A 19,081-nucleotide genomic window follows, 5' to 3' on the forward strand; every position below is an offset into this window, starting at 1 on the left:
GCTCGAGGACAAACACACAGCTACTCACTGAGCAATCACACCCCCCCGCCCCCTTAATGAGATCATATATCTCATAAGGATCCTCAAAACACATCAAACAATATCAAAAGTGACATTTTAAAATCATACTTTCCTTTTTTCAATTTTTTTTCTTTTTATATAAGATCCGATTCCAGTATAATAGTGTTTTCCACGATCATCTCCATTCTCCTAGACTGCTCAATTTATCCCCAGCAATCTGGATCCTGAAAGCAGAGTAAGGCAACAAAGAGAGCACAGAAACTAGAAACAACTGCCCAAACACTTACAGTACACTATTCGGGTCTGGTCAGGAACACGAGATAACGCAACTGCCACTACGTTATCCGTTCCCTTGATGTGTTTTACAGTTAAACTGTAAGGCTGTAAAAAGAGAATCCAACGCATTAACCGTTGACTCGGGGACTGTAAAGAGTGTAAAAACGTCAGAGAGTTATGATCAGAACAAACCTCCACAGGTAATCCTCCCCCCACGTACACATCAAAGTGCTGAAGAGCCCAAATTAAAGATAATGCACAGAATAGTTATTTTGATAAGTATTAAACTTACGAGAAAAGAAACTTACAGGGTGGTCGAGTCCAGTCTCACAAGTTTGTAATAGAACAGCCCCAGCACCAATCTGGCTTGCATCTACCTGTATTTTAAATAGCTTATTCAGCCTAGGGGCAGCTAGAACAGGAGCAGTAGTTAACAACAGTTTAACATTTTCAAAAGCTTTCTGACAATTTACACCCCAAACAAAATTGACAGCATTCTTAAGCAGATCAGTAAGCAGTAATGCTGGATCAGATGTGTATGGGTGGGCACATCTGCAAACAAACTAGAAAAGTCAAACACCAACTTTGTCAATTGTGACCTTTGTAACTCTGACAAATGTGAAATCAAAGCATCTAGATTCTGAAGGGTCTGTGAATTCTTTAACCGTGGAAGCAAAACACAGTCTTCAGTCTTCTTCTACAGAAAAAGGTTGAGAATTATTAAGAGAGACAGTAGCAACAGTGAGTGTCAGAATTACGAGAATGATAAGGCTTAAGTAAATTTACATGAAAACACTGTTTAGCTTTTCGCCTATCTGGAGTTGCAATTTGATCATTTTGGTCAGTCATTTTACGAAGAACAGTGTATGTACAGTAAATCGTGTGCAAAAAGGAGAGCCAGATGAAGGTAACGAAACCAACACCTGATCACCTGGGGTAAAAACCTTGCATTCTGTATGTTTGTCAAAGTGTTTCTTCATTTTACTCTGCGCTCCAATAAGATTTTTCTGAGCACTTATTCCAGCTAAAAATAAACATCTACGCAAACCATTTTCATATTCTAACAAATTTTGAGGAGGTTCCTCTTGACCCAATCCCTCCCACAAAACAGAAAGAGGACTACGTACACTGAGACCAAAAACAAGATCATTCGGGCTAAAACCCAAACTCTCTTAGCTGCAAGTACCTCTCTAGCTGCAAGTAATAACCAGGGTAAACCTTCCTCCCAGTCGCAGTTCAACTCCACACAGTAAGCACGTAATAACGCTTTCAATGTTTGGTGAAACCGTTCAAGTGCACCTTGGCTTTGAGTGTGATATGCGCTTGATTGATTGTGTTTAACCTAAAGCACTCTCAAAATATCAGCAAGCATGCGTGAAGTGAAATTAGCCCCTTTTATCGCTCTTAATAATGTAATGACTGAGACAATCAGACACATAACTATTTGTTACATTTAACAAATAAGCTTCAAAGCCCACTCTTAGGAATGAAACATCCCCCCAAAAGAGACGAGAGCAGGAAAGGTTTCAGGTGACGATCAGATAGGATGTCTTTAATGCTGTGAAAAATGTGGTCATGTGGTCAAGACCTAGGCCATAGGAAAGACCTACAGACCTTAAAACAGACTTTCCTGCATTAATTTATAGACGAACTGATCTATAATGAGCATGCATCCCAGAACATTTTGTGAATGATTTACTGTCTTCTGTAATCTCTTTTAATACTATTATTTTTTGATACTGTGTATTTTACAATAGAATCAATGGTCAATGTAACCTCACCTATACCATGTTTGGACTCTATAAATTGGTACTTTGAAGATCGAAATGATCGTGTATATGATATGTTGATAGCTGCACAACATATTAGTATTACAAGAATCTTTCATAGTTTCTTCATCAGCAAACAATCCAGCTGCCCATGCAAATGAGCACGCTTGAAACAAAAGATCCATAAATCGCCAACAGAGGAATTTTCCCCGCTTGGAAATTCCACCTCTCTCATTGGTCAAGCAAACCCGGAGAGGTGGGACTTTTCTCAGGCTTTATAAGAGATAAATTCACAGTGATCCTCTCTTCTTTTCCTGGTTTCTACTGCTGGTTCTTCTGGTTGATGTCTGTGGGGACCCCCTCCGGGGCCAATGGGCATCGACAGGCCTTGACCACAGCCTGCTATGCCTTCACTTTCCCAACAGAGTCAGACTGTAATTTCTTCATTCCAGCTCAGAAGAAAACTGCAAATTTACCATCACTGAATGGACAACTATCAACTCTTCCGACTTCCTCCCTTCTCCTGGTTTCTCTGCGTGGCTTCTCTGACCCAGGGCCGGCAGGCCACAATCTGCAATTCAGCCATATGCTCATGGAGAGAGAGAAAACCTTCAACCAGAACAAATATACATTATAATATACATTACCTGATTTAGACGTAGGTAATGGGCCCACGCAGTCAATTATTAAATGCTCAAATGGCTTGCTTGTATCAGCTATATGACACAGAGGCACTGGTTTCAAAGATTGATTCAGTTTCCCTGTTAACTGACATGTATGACATGTTTTAATGAAGGCCGAAATATCCTTTTTCAAGCATGGCCAATAGAACTGTCGCAAAACTCGGTTATTCGTTTTATTCACTCCTAAATGCCCTGAACTTCACCTTGTGCAATTCGCATTACCACCTCTCGAAATTGCTTTGGCACCACTACTTGAACTAGATGTACCGCATGGCGGTACAAAATATGACCGCCGCTCAGGCCTGCACTGGCTTTCCACAAAAATAAATGACGTGGAGCAATTTGGCTGTATTGCGTGTTTATGTATATACCTAAAAAAAGTAGTAGTATGTGCATGTCTGTCTGTATGTGTGTGTGTCTGTGCGTGTGTGTGTCTGTGCGTGTATGTATGCGTGCGTACATGTGTTTGTGTGTGTGTGTCTGTGCATGTGGATTTGTATGTGTGTGTATGGGTGTGTGTCTGTGCGTGTGGATGTCAGTGTGTGTGCATGCTTGCGTTTGTTTGTATTCCTGCATGTGTGTGTGTGACAGTTAGGGTTGCCAACTTCAGAAAAGGAAAATGCGGGACAATCGTGGTTATTTATAGGAAAATGAGGGACACTCAAAATATTTGTACTGTATCACACAGTGTACGTCATTTCAGTCTCTGCAGTTAAGTTTGTGTTTAAAAGGTTATCAGACATAAACACATTTGTATTGCTTAACCTATTTATGTATTTAATTCTAAAAATAATTTTAATGTCATACATGAAAAAAGTCACATTACAAACAAACCATAGTTCAAAATAACAGCATTTATCTAAAATAGAAAGCTTTTTTAACATTATACACTAGGCTTAGAGTTCAAAAGTTTGGGGTTAGTAAGATTATTTTTTGGGAAAAAAAATAAAGTAAGTAATTGCCTACTTTTATTCAGCAAGGATGCATTACATTAATCAAAAGTGACAGTTAAGATAATGTTACAAAAGCTTTCTATGTACTTTCTAAAAGCTTTAAAACATTAATAATAATCAGAAATGTTTTTTGAGCATATTATTCCCTCAGGTAGATTACATGTTTTCTTGCGTGGCTGGATGTTAGACTCATGAACAATAATCACGTTGTTTGCATTCGCCAAAATTGATTAGCCGAAATCAAAACGTGGACAGTGAAAGGAAATTACCGTTAGCGCGAGACGAGTCCGGCTTGAAGCGGAAGCGACCAGACGGCAGAGGATGTTCGCAAATCAAACAATGATTTGTCTCAAAACAGTGATTAAAAAAAGCTGTGATTGGATGATGACAGGTGTCGGTGATCATTCTCAAGTGTCGTGGTCAGCACTGCTGCTGTTGCTGTTGTATCAGTCAGTGGTTTATCAGCTTGTCAAAAAACGGGACACGGGAGGTCACGCACGGGACAAATAAATTAGGCCCAAAATACGGGATGTCCCGCCTAATTCGGGACAGTTGGCAACCTTAGTGACAGTATCATCCTAAACCAGCAACCCTTCGCTCAACACCACCATCTACAGGCCGATGAGTGTACAGTCACTAAATGTGCACATAAATGAATTTATTTTATACCCCCCCATGGATGAAATTCTACGAAACTTAGCATACCCCCAGAGGATGTCAAGTTAATCATACACATGAAATATGGTGCAGTTCTGAACATCTCAACTGAAGATAGGGGCGATTAAAGCAGAATAATATTGCATTTTCATTTTTTATGGGAGGGGCGCAAATCACAAATGAGTGATTATGGGCTAGGTTGATGTGGGCCCTTAAGAGCAACATACCATAAAAATTTCTTCATCCTCGGTGCCACGGTTCAGGTAGTTATTTAGGAAAAACTGCATTTTTGGGGTTTGGGGGGGCCCAGCGCGGGGGGGGAGTGGCCCCCGGGGACCAAACGAAATTTTTCCGTAAAAGTCTAGTGGGGCTACATGGCCACCAAATTTCATGTTCCCCGGTGTTTCGGTGTCCCTGGTATCGTTGACGAAAAAATTCAGTAGATGACGGGAAAAAAACAAAACAAACAACTTTGACAATCCCTATATGACCGCTTTCGCTAGCTACGCTAGCGGCGGTCATAATTATAGATTCTTCCATCAAACCTTTCTTAAAGGGAATATATTTCCTTAAGAGCATCTCATCTTGGATAAACTATCCACTGACAGCACTTCTTACCTCCTGGGATGGAATAACATCTTCAAACAATTGCTGTAACCCAGGATCATTCTGTTGTGCAGTTACCAACTCCCTTCGAGAAATGGGAAAAAGAGTAGACAAACCAGGCACAACACACTTTGACACTTCTTTTTCCTCACAAGATGTCTCACGACTCTTCGAATGAGTTACTGCAAACGCTATAAATACCTCAGGGAATTTTTTGCTTTAGTGCATCAGATTTTTCAATCAATGGAGTGGACACTACCACAGGGGGTGGGATTACATCTCGCTATACCCTACCTCCAGCTAAATTATTCCCAAGTATTACCATGATACCATCCACTGGCAATGATGGACGCACTCCCCGGGTTACTTCTCCACAGACCAACTCTGGTCTAGTCTGTGCAAAGGAACAGAAAGATATTGTAATCCAATTCCTCTGATTAAAACATTCCTCCCTTCACTTGATGCATCAGAAAAAGGCAGGACCGATTCAAGAATAAAGGATTCCGAAGCCCTGGTATCTCTCAAAATCTTTACTGGGACTTTATATTCAGAATTGATCAAAGAAACAAAACCCTGCTTAGTGAAAGGTGCAAAGTGTTTTGTGCTTTCAGTTAAATCAGACACTGTTTTCACTATACTTCCATAAAAGCACTACCCGCAAAATCATTAATTCCTGTAGTCTCCGTCATCAATACAGGACTGACATTTGAATTTGACTTATTCTTTTGACTAGACTTCAACTTTGAGGCCAGAACAGGACACTTATTTTTCCAATCTCCAATATTGAAACAGTAATTGCATACTAAATCTCTGTAATTTTTCCCACAACCAATTTTTTTTTTCTTTTTTTCAAATTTTGAAACATAAGTTTGTTCAAATTTCTTTGATGCCACCCTGTTTTCACTGAAGTTACCATACTGACGCCCTGGTCGGTCTTCTCTGTATGCACTTTTATGCGTCAATATGTAATCATCTGCCAAGACTGCAGCCTCACTCGCGTCATTTGGCTTCTTTTTGTTTATGTTGCAATAAAGTCAGGTACAATGTTCTTAAATTGTTCTAAAATAATTAAGTCACGTAACTTCTCAAAATGATCAACATCGGATGCGATACACCAACGATCAAAGTGTGAACCAAGTTATCTTACCACCTCAGAATGTGTTTGGCGGTCACCTTTTCTCCAGTTCCTAAAACGCTGGCGGTATGCCTCAGGTACTAACTCATAAGCTTTTAGGATAGTCAATTTTACCTTATCATAATCTCTTCTGTCCTCCATCATAAGCGCTGCATATGCCTCCTGTGCTTTGCCTGTAATCACAGTTTGAAGCATAATAGGCTAACTCGGACCGCATTTGGCCAATTCCCCTCTTTAGCTATGGTCTCAAATAAAGAGGAAAAAAACATCAGGGACATGTTTGTTAAATTTAGTCAAAACTGCCAGACAAATTTAACTTTTCGCCACCCTCTGGGGATAATTTACCTTCCTTCACCAGTTTCAAACGTTCTGCCTGCAGCTCAAACTCCCGTTCTGATTTTTCAGACTTTTTTCTGTGAAAATTCAATTTCGCGTTGAGTAAATTATCTGTTCTTAATTTTTCAATCTCAAACTCATACTGTTTAGTTTCCATGACCAATTCTTTATCATGAATCTGTTGCATAACTTGCATTTGCAAAATCTCTTTTCTCTGTTCAAGAGACAACCCTGAGAAAATATCCAATGAAGTTTTTATTTCAACGTCATGTTTTTTCTTTGCGGAAACGATCAAAAGATTATTTTCAATCAACCAATCTCTCACAATAGAACTAAGTTCATTCTTCTTTATTCGTTTATCCACATCATGCATAATGCCAAATGTTTTTGAAACAAAAAATCCTGTTGAATTGCACTACTTGAAACAAATAGGCATTGCATTAACCATGCTTGCATTTAAATGCATTGTATTTTTAGGGCTTGCATTTTTATGTGCTGAAATTCAACATGGTTGAATATTTAAGCTGTGAATATTTTAATTAAAAACATTTCAAACACATTTTCATTATTAAAAATTCAATAATCCATATTCACCTTTCATATTTCACTTCCAAAATATTCAAACTGTTTAAAAAGCATGTTCAACAGGCAATTTCCGGTCCATTTTATTTCGCTTTGCAAATTCGCTTCCACAAATTCAGTGGTTCAAATTCGACAGTAAATTCAACATTGACATCCAGGAACTGCAGGAAAAGCAGTAGACTGCCGAGCATACTCTCCATCTGCTGTTAGTCGATCTCACCAGCAGGTGGTGCAAAAGCGTGTGTTGTTGATGAAGACCAGCAACAGTCAGAACAAGCCATTCATTCATAAAATGAAAATGATTATCTGTGTCAGTAGCCTATATATGCGGAAAAGATGATAAAGACACAAAAGCCGTGTTTGTTTCATTCAATAACTTCATTGTCACTTTCCCTGTGTAGCCTACATGTTATCAGCTTTCTCTACCATGAATGGGATTATAATCGGTTTCCCTTAATACCTCATACTCAAGGATTCCCCTTCCGTCGGGACAAAACGCTTAACGTAGCTTAATAGACAAATACAGTGATATAAAAGACCAAACTCGCACCTTATTGGGGATGTAGGCTGTAGGCTACTATATAGGTTACAGGCAAGCAGATGGACTCAGAATATGAACTTAACGCGCAAAGTTTCATGCTGAGCGTTTCGTGATATAGGCTACTGGCATAAAATCAACACTTGATCAATTAATACTAACACTTTCTCTTTTGTTCTATTCTCTCTCTCTCTTTCTCTCTCTCTCTATATATATCTGTATATCTATCTATCTATCTATCTATCTGTCTATATATATATATATATATATATATATATATATATATATATATATATATATATATACAGTCATGGCCAAAATTGATGGCACCCCTGATAAATATGATAAAAAAATGGCTGTAAAAAATAAATCTGCATTGTTTATCCTTTTGATCTTTCCTTCAAAAAATTCACAAAAATCTAACCTTTCATTGAAGTAAAAGAACTGAAAGTGGGGGGTAAATCACATTATGAAATAAATGTTTTTCTCCAAAACACGCTGGCCATAATTGTTGGCACCCTGTTATTAAACACTTTCTGCAACCTCCTTTTGCCAAGATAACAGCTCTGAGTTTTCTCCTATAATGCCTGATGAGTTTGGAGAACACCTGACAAGAGATCAGAGACCATTCCTCCATTCAGAATCTCTCCAGATCCTTCAGAGTCACAAGTTCATGTTGGTGCTTCTTCTCACCCCACTCATTTTCTATATGGTTCAGTTTAGGGGACTGGGACGGTCATGGCAGAAGCTTCATTTTGTGCTCAGTTGCCTATTTCTGTGTTGATTTTGATGTTTGTTTTGGACCGTTGTCCTGATGGAAGATCCAACCACGGGCCATTATAAGATTTCTAGCAGAGACAGTCAGGTTTTGATTTTTTATCTGTTTGTATTTGCTAGAATCCATAATACCATGTATCTGAACAAGATGTCCAGGACCTCCAGCAAATAAATAGGCCCACAACATATAAGATCCAGCAGTATATTTAACCGTAGGCATGGGGTACTCTTCATCCCTGTTTGCACCAAACACATCTGCTGGGTTTGCTGCCAAAAATCCCTTTTTTTGTTTCATCTGACCATAGAATCCGGTCCCTTTTGAAGATCCATTAGTGTCTGACCACTGAATATGCTAGAGTTTACTTTTGGAGGAGTGAGGATGATTTTTCTTGAAACCCTCCCAAACAACATGTGGGGATGTAGGGGTTGTTTGATAATTTTTTTTTAGGCTTTCTGACCCCCAAGACTCAACTAATCTCTGCAATTCTCCATCTGTGATCCTTGAAGAGTCTTTGGCCACTCAAACTTTCCTCCTCACCGTCCATTAAGACAATATAGACACACGTCCTCTTCCTGGCAGATTCGTAACATCTTTAGTTGATTATAACTTCTTAATTATTGTCCTGATGGTCAAAATGGGGATTTTCAATTCTTTAGATATTTTCTTACAGCCACTTTCTATTTTGTGAAGCTCAACAATCTTTTGCTGCGCATCAGAACTATATTCTTTGGTTTTACTCATTGTGATGGATGATTAAGGGAATTTGGCCTTTGTGTTTCCTCATATTTAAACTCCTGTGAAACAAGAAGTCATAGCTGGACAATTTCATGTTCCTAGTCACCCTGGTGTGCTGAAAAATGTAAATATTAATGGGAATGTACTTCAGAGATATTTTTCTCATAAAAAATTCTAAGGGTGCCAACAATTATGGCCAGCGTGTTTTGGAGAAAAACATTTATTTCATAATGTGATTTACCCCCCAATTTCAATTCTTTTACTTCAATGAAAGGTTAGATTTTTGCGATTTTTTTGAAGGAAAGATCAAAAGGATAAACAATGCAGATTTATTTTTTACAGCCATTTTTTATCATATTTATCAGGGGTGCCATAAATTTTGACCATGACTGTATATATATATATATATATATATATATATATATATATATATATATATATATATACTATGCCTACGTGTACTGCATTAGCTTAAACTGGGAAGAGTCATAGCACTTGCATATTGTTGTCCTCCTATTGTTAGTTTAACTGTAAATCGCTTTGGATAAAAGCGTCTGCTAAATGTAGCCTAAATATAAAATTGGCTTGACATTGGACATTCGCACATTTAGGGACCGTCTCTAAAAGTTGCATACAACATTGGTACACGTTTCTAACTTCAATAGCAAACTTCAATTTATTTGAATAAATATTAAAAATCCAAAGGGTGCGCATTATGCCTGACACTACATGAACACTTTACAGTTGGTTTTATGACTAAGTCGTTCTATTCAAATGCTATTGAAGTTAGAAACGTGTATAACAATGTCGTATACACTTTAGAGACGGTCCCTAAATGTGTGAATGTCCAATGTCAAGCCAACTTTATGCCAGTCTATCACTGGGAAACGCTCAGCATTAAGCTTTGCGCGTTATTCTGAGTCCATCCGCTTGCCTGCGAATTTGGTCTTTTATATCACTGTAATTAGTCCATTAAGCTACGTTAAGCGTTTTATATGTCCAGCAGGGGAATCCTGAAGTATTGAGGGAAACAATAGCCTGCATGCAGCACATCGCTACAATATAAAGTTAAGGCAACTAAACAACCAAGAGAAATATATGTCAACCTCAAAAATTTAACATTGTATCTGTATATCCGCATCAGGGAATAACATTATAATCTCGTTCACGGTAGATAAATGCATGTAGGCTACACAGGAAAAGTAACCGTGAAGACACTGAATTTAACATAAAACAGCCGTCATAATAATCACAAATACACTTACATTGCTGTAAATGAGTTTTATGAATGAATGGCTTGCTCTAACTGTTGCTGGTCTTCGTCAACAACACGCGCTTTTGCACCACCTGCTGGTGAGATCGACTAACAGCAGATGGAGAGTATGCTCGGTAATTTACTGCTTTTCCTGCAGTTCCTGGATGTCAACGTAGTATTTTCTGTCGAATTTGAACCACTGAATTTGTGGAAGTGAATTTGCAAAGCGAAATAAAATGGACCGGAAATTGCCTGTTGAATATTTTAGGTTGTATTTTTAAACAGTTATTTATTCCAATATTTTGGAAGTGAAATATGAAAGGTGAATATGGATTATTGAATTTTTAATAATCAAAATGTGTTTGAAATGTTTTTAATTGAAATATTCACAGCTTAAATATTCAACCATGCTGAATTTCAGCCCATAAAAATGCAAGCCCTAAAAATACAATGCATTAAAATGCAAGCATGGTTAATGCAATGCATATTTTTACAAGTAGTGCAATTCAACAGGCTTTTTTTGTTTCAAGAACATTTGGCATTATTTTACTTCCATATACAAGTTGTGACGAGTCTCCGGTTGTTCCTGCTGTTGTCGACTGGTAGGTCTGGCTGGGAGACTCATCAGGAGAATGATGTACACCTGTATATAAGCTTAGGCTTTGAGAATGTTGGGTTTGCTTCAGAGAGGTCCAGAGCTGAGAGACGTTGTGAGACTTGTTTGCTCCCGTTTGTTTTGTGTTTGGTTTCTGTTTTGTTTGTTTATGTTCTCCTTTGTATTAACTTTGAGCTTGGTTCTGTCTGACACTTTAACATAGTTTGTCAGAGAGAAATTGTTAGTTATTTTGTAATTGATTTCTCGTTTTACATATTTTCTTACTTAAGTTAATAAATACTTGTTGCAACTTTACCAACCTTTACTAAGTCCTCCACTTATCTGTCACGGCTTTGAGCCGGTCGTGACAAAGTCCCCACAATTGTTTCTTCACAAACAAATTTAACACGTCCTCCGACAGAGCTTTAACAAATTCTTCAACGTATGTAATTTTAACCTTTTAAACGTGTTGGTTATTCTCTCGACTTAAAGTGCATTTAAAAACATAGTAAGCCACTGGCAAAACACTAATTCACCTTCTCCCCTTCTCCCCTGTCCCTGCCTATAAACCCACTAAACTGTACTATGCCTAATCTTCATACAGATTTCAAGAGTAAAGCGACATTAAACACCAGATACCGATGGTTTCGAAACTGAGGTATACAGCTCAATCCGTAGCCACGGCGAAGAAAACAAGTCAGTCAATCTCCAATAATGCCACTTGTTCCTTAACCTGTAAACAAGAATACTAACACGCATACACAGACACACAGCTTTTTCAAGGTTGGATTTTTTAATAATGAGCTCCGAATTCCAAAAACTGCACCCGAGTAAAGTCCTGTTCATACCAAGAACGATAACTATTAGCGTCCTCACCAGCGGATGTCCGTACAGTATTGTTCTGTTTATTCTACGCGCACGCTGCAGTTCTGTTGGCTGCTGCTTTAAATGCTTGAGCTCTTTAAAGCAGGATGGATTCTGATTGGCTGTGATTTTGATTTTATCAGATTTTTTTTATTTTATCGGATTTATTTATATTGGATGATTTTATCATCCATTAGCTGGAAAAAATTGTTATGAAACTGATTACAACGATATCCTTTCTCTGTTTTTAAGATTTGCGGTTTAAGAACAAGTTAATATAAAGGGGTCATGAACTGCATTGTTTTATATTGTTTCCTGGGGTGCACTTAATCTTATAATGTTAGTATACGATTTTTACATTAAAAAATAAAAGGTGTTTTTCCTACCCCGATTTTAGCCCTCTGATTTAAACGCTCTGTTTGAAGGGTCGTGTCTACTGTGAGACTTCAGTGTAAACGCCCATTGCTATGATTGTCTAACATCTTTGCATATGAAATAAGGATTACATGTGGAACTCCCTCTAAATCTTTTAGCATGTTTTTACTATTACAGCTCTCAAGATTAACTAATCGTGAAAAGTGTTGATTATAGCATTATGTTTAGATCTATAGCATTATATTTAGATTGTGGCATGAAAGGTTGCAATGATGAGCACTGTAGCCGATCACAGAAAAGTTAAGCGCATGAATGTAGTGATCTTGTCATTGCAACTCGATTTCTGCACGAATGCTTTCATCATAACTAACAATGCAAACACAATGTAAATAAGAGATTTGTTGATTATAACCAAAGACTATAGAAATGGGACTTTGTTATAACGGGAGTCCAGAACTCAGTCACTGATAAACTTGTGCTGTTTGATTGACAGCTCCAGTGATTGTAAAGAGAGCATTCTTTGATTGCTTTATATATGGTCCCACTTTATATTAAGTGGCTTCAAGTACTATGTACTTACATCGAAAAATAAGTACAATGTACTTTTTGTGTTGATGTTGTATTGTAAAACACTTGTGCTGCTATTGAGGTGTGATACAGGTAAGGTTAGGGGCAGGTGTGGTGGCATGGGTAGGTTTAAGGGTGGGTTAAGGTATAAGGGAAGGTCAACAGTGTAATTACAAATGTAATTACATACATGAATTACAGCTGTAATTGCATGCAGGTATTTTCAAAATATATGTACAATGTAAAAACATGTATGTACACAATACATCCATTGTATCAAATTATTAATTTCAATGTAAGTACATAGTACGTAAAGCCACTTAATATAAAGTGGGACCTATAATTTAATCACAGTTTAAATAACAGATTATTTTCATGCTACTAAGAGAAACAATGTGAAGTTGACTGTTTAGTCATTGATTTAATTAACTGACACATAGACAAAGAATATATCTGACTGTTCATGAATTATTACATATCAGAAATCACTGGTCACAAATAAGGCAATAGAATTAAAACAGTTACTTACATGTTGTGGTATTACTGTCGAGTCCATATTGTAAAAGTCTGTCTGCAAAGCTTGCACTGAAAACTGCTTATTTACCAAATAATCCACACTGTAATGTACCAAATAGAAATAAATAATGCTCAATTGAGACATTCACATTGTTGAAAATAAATAACCACATTCCTAGTATGCTGGGTGGTATACCGGTCCATACCGAATACCGGTGTTTATTTTTGTTATGATATGAATTTTTAATATACCACAATACCGGTGTATGTCGCTTTAACAATGATTGGAACGCGGCACGACAATGTTTGAGAGGGATCCCTTTTCACCGTTGCACTGTGGTGAGGGCACAGCTGTATGTGTTTCTAAGCATGGTAGGTTATAGGATAGGTTAAACTATAATTGATAGCTGTCAAATTATGTTAGTGTTTCCCATACATTGGTTCACAATATCAACACAGCCTTTTGGAAAATCTTTTTGTGGTTGGCATTGACATCGTTGAATAAGCATGAGCACTGCATGTTTCAAAGTCAAAACGGGACGCGGGTGTTTTTATATGAATGTATCTGAAGTGAACTGATGGTCTTTAGAAAAGTTTTGATGTTATTTCAATTGAATCTTTCTTTATCTTTCCTGATAAAGCAGTGTTTATGAGTGCTGCACTGCTTTGTGTACAGCCGTTACCGGGGAAACCGTTCTTTCTGCCACTCCTAAAGCGCCTCCTGCTGGCACCTTTTTGTAAACAACCTGTATTAAAGGAACACGCCGACTTTTTGGGACTTTAGCTTATTCACCCAAGCGTGCCGCACAAGCCCTGAAAAGTGAAGCCAAAACGTCTCGATCGCCCCCCGGTGACTGGTCCTAGTATAGGTCATAAGCCCCGCCTCCCCGTGTTATTCAACGGGACGTGAAACCAACTAAACAATTAAATACACTTCAAATATCTTTTTTTCCAAAGGTGGTTTCTTTCATTTGCTGTCGTTTTTATCACGCTGATGTAAGTTCAAGTGTCTGTTTTAAAAATAAGTTGGTTTTTAGTTAGTTACGTGATGCGGTGGTGTAACGTCATTGATTGACAGCTGTGATTGACAGGTTCTCTGAGCAAAGTAGTCACTGAAGCACCAACGGACATTTTTTTCGGGATCTTCGGAGGACTGAGGAGATTGTATTTACTTTATTTTAACAAGCCTCTTGTCATACTGCAATCAATTTTTAAAAAACTGTGCAGAATGCACTCTCCCTGAGTGCATTCTGCGAGAGTGAGGGCGGAGCGTTGATTTCGCGGCTTTACTTCCTGCTCACTACTGCGCAGGTCTGGTCCCGAGATCGCTACTGCGCAGACTCAAGTTCCAAGATGTCAGCGCCATATCGGGACTCTGGCGGCTTCAGTTCTCATCAATGGAAGAGAGCGAAGGGGCGTCGTCGATCTTTTTTTACAGTCTATGTATTCACCGTATCCCCCAGAGTTAGATAAGTCCATACATACCCTTTTCATCTCCGTGCGTTCCAAAATAACGCCAACATTTTCCTATTTACCTCTGGTGATTTGTATAGTCACAGCGTGTACAAATAACAAGGTCACATGAGACACAGCCATCTTCTAACCATATACATACTGGGAACTAAATTCTCAAAAGGTGACCTTGTTATTTTTACACGCTGTGACTATACAAATCACAACATGTAAATAGGAAAATGTTGGCGTTATTTTGTCACTTAATTAGGAGCAGTATGCTAGCTGGAGCTGTTTACCTCCAGTCTTTGTGCTAAGCTAGGCTAGTGGTGGGTGCGTCAGACAGAGTTACGGCACGCACAAAGATAAAAAGGATATGTATGGACTTACCTAACTCTGGGGGATACGGTGAATAAGCTAAAGTCCCAAAAAGTCGGCATGTTCCTTTAATACTAGTGTGGAATTTTTCTACAATATTCACTCATGACAGTAAAATAGGGCATTCTAAGATGATATACTGCAGTGTTTCCTCTCTCACTCAGTAGAAAATGTGGTTAACACCCAGTCATGCTTGAAGAAAAATAAAATTACCGTCATATACCGTGAAACCAGTATCATTTTGAAAAATACCGGGATATGGATTTTTGGTCATACTGCCCAGCACTAATTCCTAGCATTGGGATCCTCTGGAATGTTATTTTTAGTCCAGTGATCCTGTATTGCTCTTCTCTCCTCGTCATCTCACTAACACACCAGTGGGTAGGGCCAAAGTTGCACTGATGTTGTAGGCGTTGATTTTCTTCCAATCAGTATAATCAAACATAGCTGGACTCAAATGAAGGTGTAGAACCATCTCAAGGATGATCAGAAGAAATGGACAGCAACTGAGTTAAATATATGAGTGTCACAGCAAAGGGTCTGAATACTTAGGATCATGTGATATTTCAGTTTTTCTTTTTTAATAAATGTGCAAAAATAAATAAATGTGGCCACCAACGTTTACCATCCAACCTGGCAGAACTGGAGAGGAGGAATGGCAGAGGATAGCCAAATCCAGGTGTGAAAAACTTGTTGCATCTTTCCCAAAAAGACTCATGGCTGTATTAGATCAAAAGGGTGCTTCTACTAAATACTGAGCAAAGGGTCTGAATACTTAGGACCATGTGATATTTCAGTTTTTCTTTTTTAATAAATGTGCAAAAATGTCAACAATTCTGTGTTTTTCTGTCAATATGGGGTGCTGTGTGTACAATAATGAGGAAAAAAATAAACTTAAATGATTTTAGCAAATGGCTGCAATATAACAAAGAGTGAAACATTTAAGGGGGTCTGAATACTTTCCAAACCCACAGTATATAACAATGATTAGTTTTCTGTCGATAAAGGATCCAAACATTTTCTCACCTGTCTGATAAAACACAAAAAAATAAAATATTAAAGGGATCATGAACTGAGAAATAAAATTTTTCTTGAGCTTTTGACATTATAGGTCATCATATAATAAAAATATACTCTAAATTTCAGAACTGAAAACTTTCTTGTTAGTCCAAAAACAGCTTTTATTATGACCAAGCCCAGCGAACGACTCATTGTGAAATGTGCCTATCTACAGAAAATCTACAAAATTTTTTTTACTACATTAGCTCATCCACGAACATGCTTTTTGCCTGAGTCCTGTCTCATGCTCATTCATGGCGTCATCAAGCTACTCCTTTGTAATTGTTTTGAATAAGCGACCTCTATTGGTGAGGCTTACATACTGTGACTTTATTAGGTGCTATTGTGTGAATTTGCTCCAGTATGTTTTCAGGTAGTGGTATAATTTGGATTGTGAGTTGTCAATTTGGTGATCTACATTATAGACCAAAGTGATGATGTTTATATTTGAACCAAAAGAAATCGAATTATTTCAGTTTATATATATAGGCTGTAACTGTAATATGCAATATTTCTGAAAAGCAGTATCTATAATGAAATATTAGCATATTTTCTGTTGATTCAATGCAATAAACTATTTTTTTCAGCTAATCAACTGGTTTTCTTGTAGGATTTCGGGAGTTTGTACATCAGTACAAGTTGTCAGTCAAACAGAAGCATGAGAATGAGTGGAGCTTCCTGTCTGGTGAACAACAGTCATTGTCTACCCTGTATACTGAACCAGTGATCATTCAGAAAAACATAAATGGCAGTTTTGATAACACCCATGTGTATGAGTTTTTCGAGTTGTGCGGGGCAGTGAGTGTCATTCTCCAAGGTGACTCTGGCAGTGGCAAATCCTTCATAGCACAAAAGATCATGTTGGACTGGGCGTCTGAAATGTTTTCTACTAGTCGTTTCGATCTAGTTTTCTATCTGAGGTGTGAAGAACTCATGTGTATTTCTGAAGAGATGAACTTAATTGAGCTCTTGAGCTACAGCTGCAGTTTAACATCTGATCAGATCTCACAGATGTTACAGCAGTCACCAGAGAAGGTGCTTTTCATCATTGATGGATTTGATGAGCTGAGACTCACACGGGACATTTATGAAATGTCAGCACACACTCATCCACTTCAGAAAGCCCCACCTGAGGTCATTCTTTGTGGCCTAATGAGAAGGTACCTCATCCCTGAGTCCATACTGCTGGTCACCACCAGAACTAAGAACACTGTGAACAAGATGCTGAAAGGACGACTAAGTTTCTCTGAGATCATGGGCTTTTCTGCAAGTCAGGTGGACGGGTACTTCCAGAAGTTCTTCAGAAAAGAGTTTGACTGCGTGAGAGCAAATGAAACCCTCCTCACTACCTGTTCCAAACCTGATATCTGCTGGATCATCAGTGAGATGTTCAGAGTTGGTGCAAATGTAACAAGTGGACTGGAAACTACCACCTCCATATACGTTGACTTTGTGTCTACTCTACTGGAGCATCACTGCCAGGGTTTGAGTCAGTCCGTCCTGACCCTGCTGAGGAGTCTGGGTCAGCTGGCAGAGAGAGGAATGCTGGAACATCAGGTCTTGTTTGATGAGAAAAGTGTGAATGAAATGGTTTCAGACCCTGATTGCAATCCATTCCTGTGCAAGATTCTCTCTAGGAGAAGAATCCACCAGGAGACGATGTTTAGTTTCATGCATCTCAGCTTTCAGGAGTTCTTCACTGCTCTGTACTATGTCCTTCTGGATGAAGAAGAGTCCCAGAGGAAAGTGAGAGAGCTGCTTCACACTGTAGAGAGAGGATGGACTCTGTCCTGTTGGTCTGATAGAGACTTTTCGATGGCAGATGTAAAAATAAAACATTCAAAGCTTCTGCAGCCTGTGATTCTGTTCCTCTGTGGTCTCTGTAAGAAAGACTGGATCGGCACATTCATTGAAAAGTACAACATGGCAGTCTCTAGCAACATAGGAACCCATCTTAAGGAATGGATCAATCAGTGCTCACAGAGATTTCAAAATGAACACATGTTGTTCATTCTCCATTGTCTCTATGAGATTCATGAGAAGAGCTTTGTTGTGAAAGTTTTGGAAGGTTTGATTTTGATAGATCTGTCAAATATTCCACTGAAAAGGACAGACTGTTGGGTGTTGAAGTACTGTTTACAGTGCTGTGAACACATCGAAAACCTGAAACTCCATGTAACATCTGAAAATCTGAAGATGCTCCAGCCTGAACTGTACCGCTGTGAAGAGTTATGGTGAGTGAAAGTTCAGATTCTTACCTGTTCTGATACATTGACACATTACACATTTATTACGTCACATTTGAATTTTTTGCAATCACAATATTTTCTCTAATTTTGAAGCTCTATCTGTTGTCAAATTGTAATACATAATAAAAAATATGCAAGAGTGATGTATATGAGCCCAGCTGTGATTCAATCTCAAAGATAATCTGATATTAAAGGGATAGTTCACCCAAAAATGAAAATTAGCCCATGATTTACTCACCCTGAAGCAGGTGTATATGACATTCTTCTTTCAGACGAATACAATTGGAGTTATATTTAAAACTGTCCTGGCTCTTCCAAACTTTATAATGGGAGTCAATGGGTATATTTTTTGGAAGTCCATCAAAGCGCATCCAACCATGATAAAAGTGCTTGAAACGGCTCTGGGGGGTTAATAAAGGTCTTCTGAAGTGAAGTGGAGCGATGCGTTCGTGTAAGAAAAATATCCATATTTAAATTTTTATCAAATAAAATAATTAGCTTATGGCAGACAGCCTACACAAGTCGACTTGCGCCTAAAGAGTAACCCTTGAACTTGACGCACAACGTAATGACGAACGCGGTTGCCCAGTCCTGTTTGTTTGAACTGTGAGAGGCGTCAAAGCTTACACTACTCCTACATCCTACGTCATACGTCGTCAAGTGTTAATCTTTTGGTGTAAGTAAAACATTGCGTAGGTAAGA

General features: G+C 38.3%; 1 protein-coding gene across 1 annotated transcript in view; it reads left to right on the forward strand.

The window, feature by feature from the left end:
• The window catches only part of LOC307160940 (NACHT, LRR and PYD domains-containing protein 1 homolog), a 63,341-nt gene that overhangs the window by 15,596 nt on the left and 28,664 nt on the right, over positions 1-19,081 (forward strand). The window contains exon 5 of the mRNA XM_079875304.1: positions 16,741-18,364. Coding sequence (XP_079731430.1) covers positions 16,741-18,364 — 1,624 coding nt within the window. The remainder of the gene's footprint in view (positions 1-16,740; positions 18,365-19,081) is intronic.

This window comes from Squalius cephalus (genome assembly GCF_949319135.1).
Source record: "Squalius cephalus genome assembly, chromosome: 7".
Taxonomy (NCBI): domain Eukaryota; kingdom Metazoa; phylum Chordata; class Actinopteri; order Cypriniformes; family Leuciscidae; genus Squalius; species Squalius cephalus.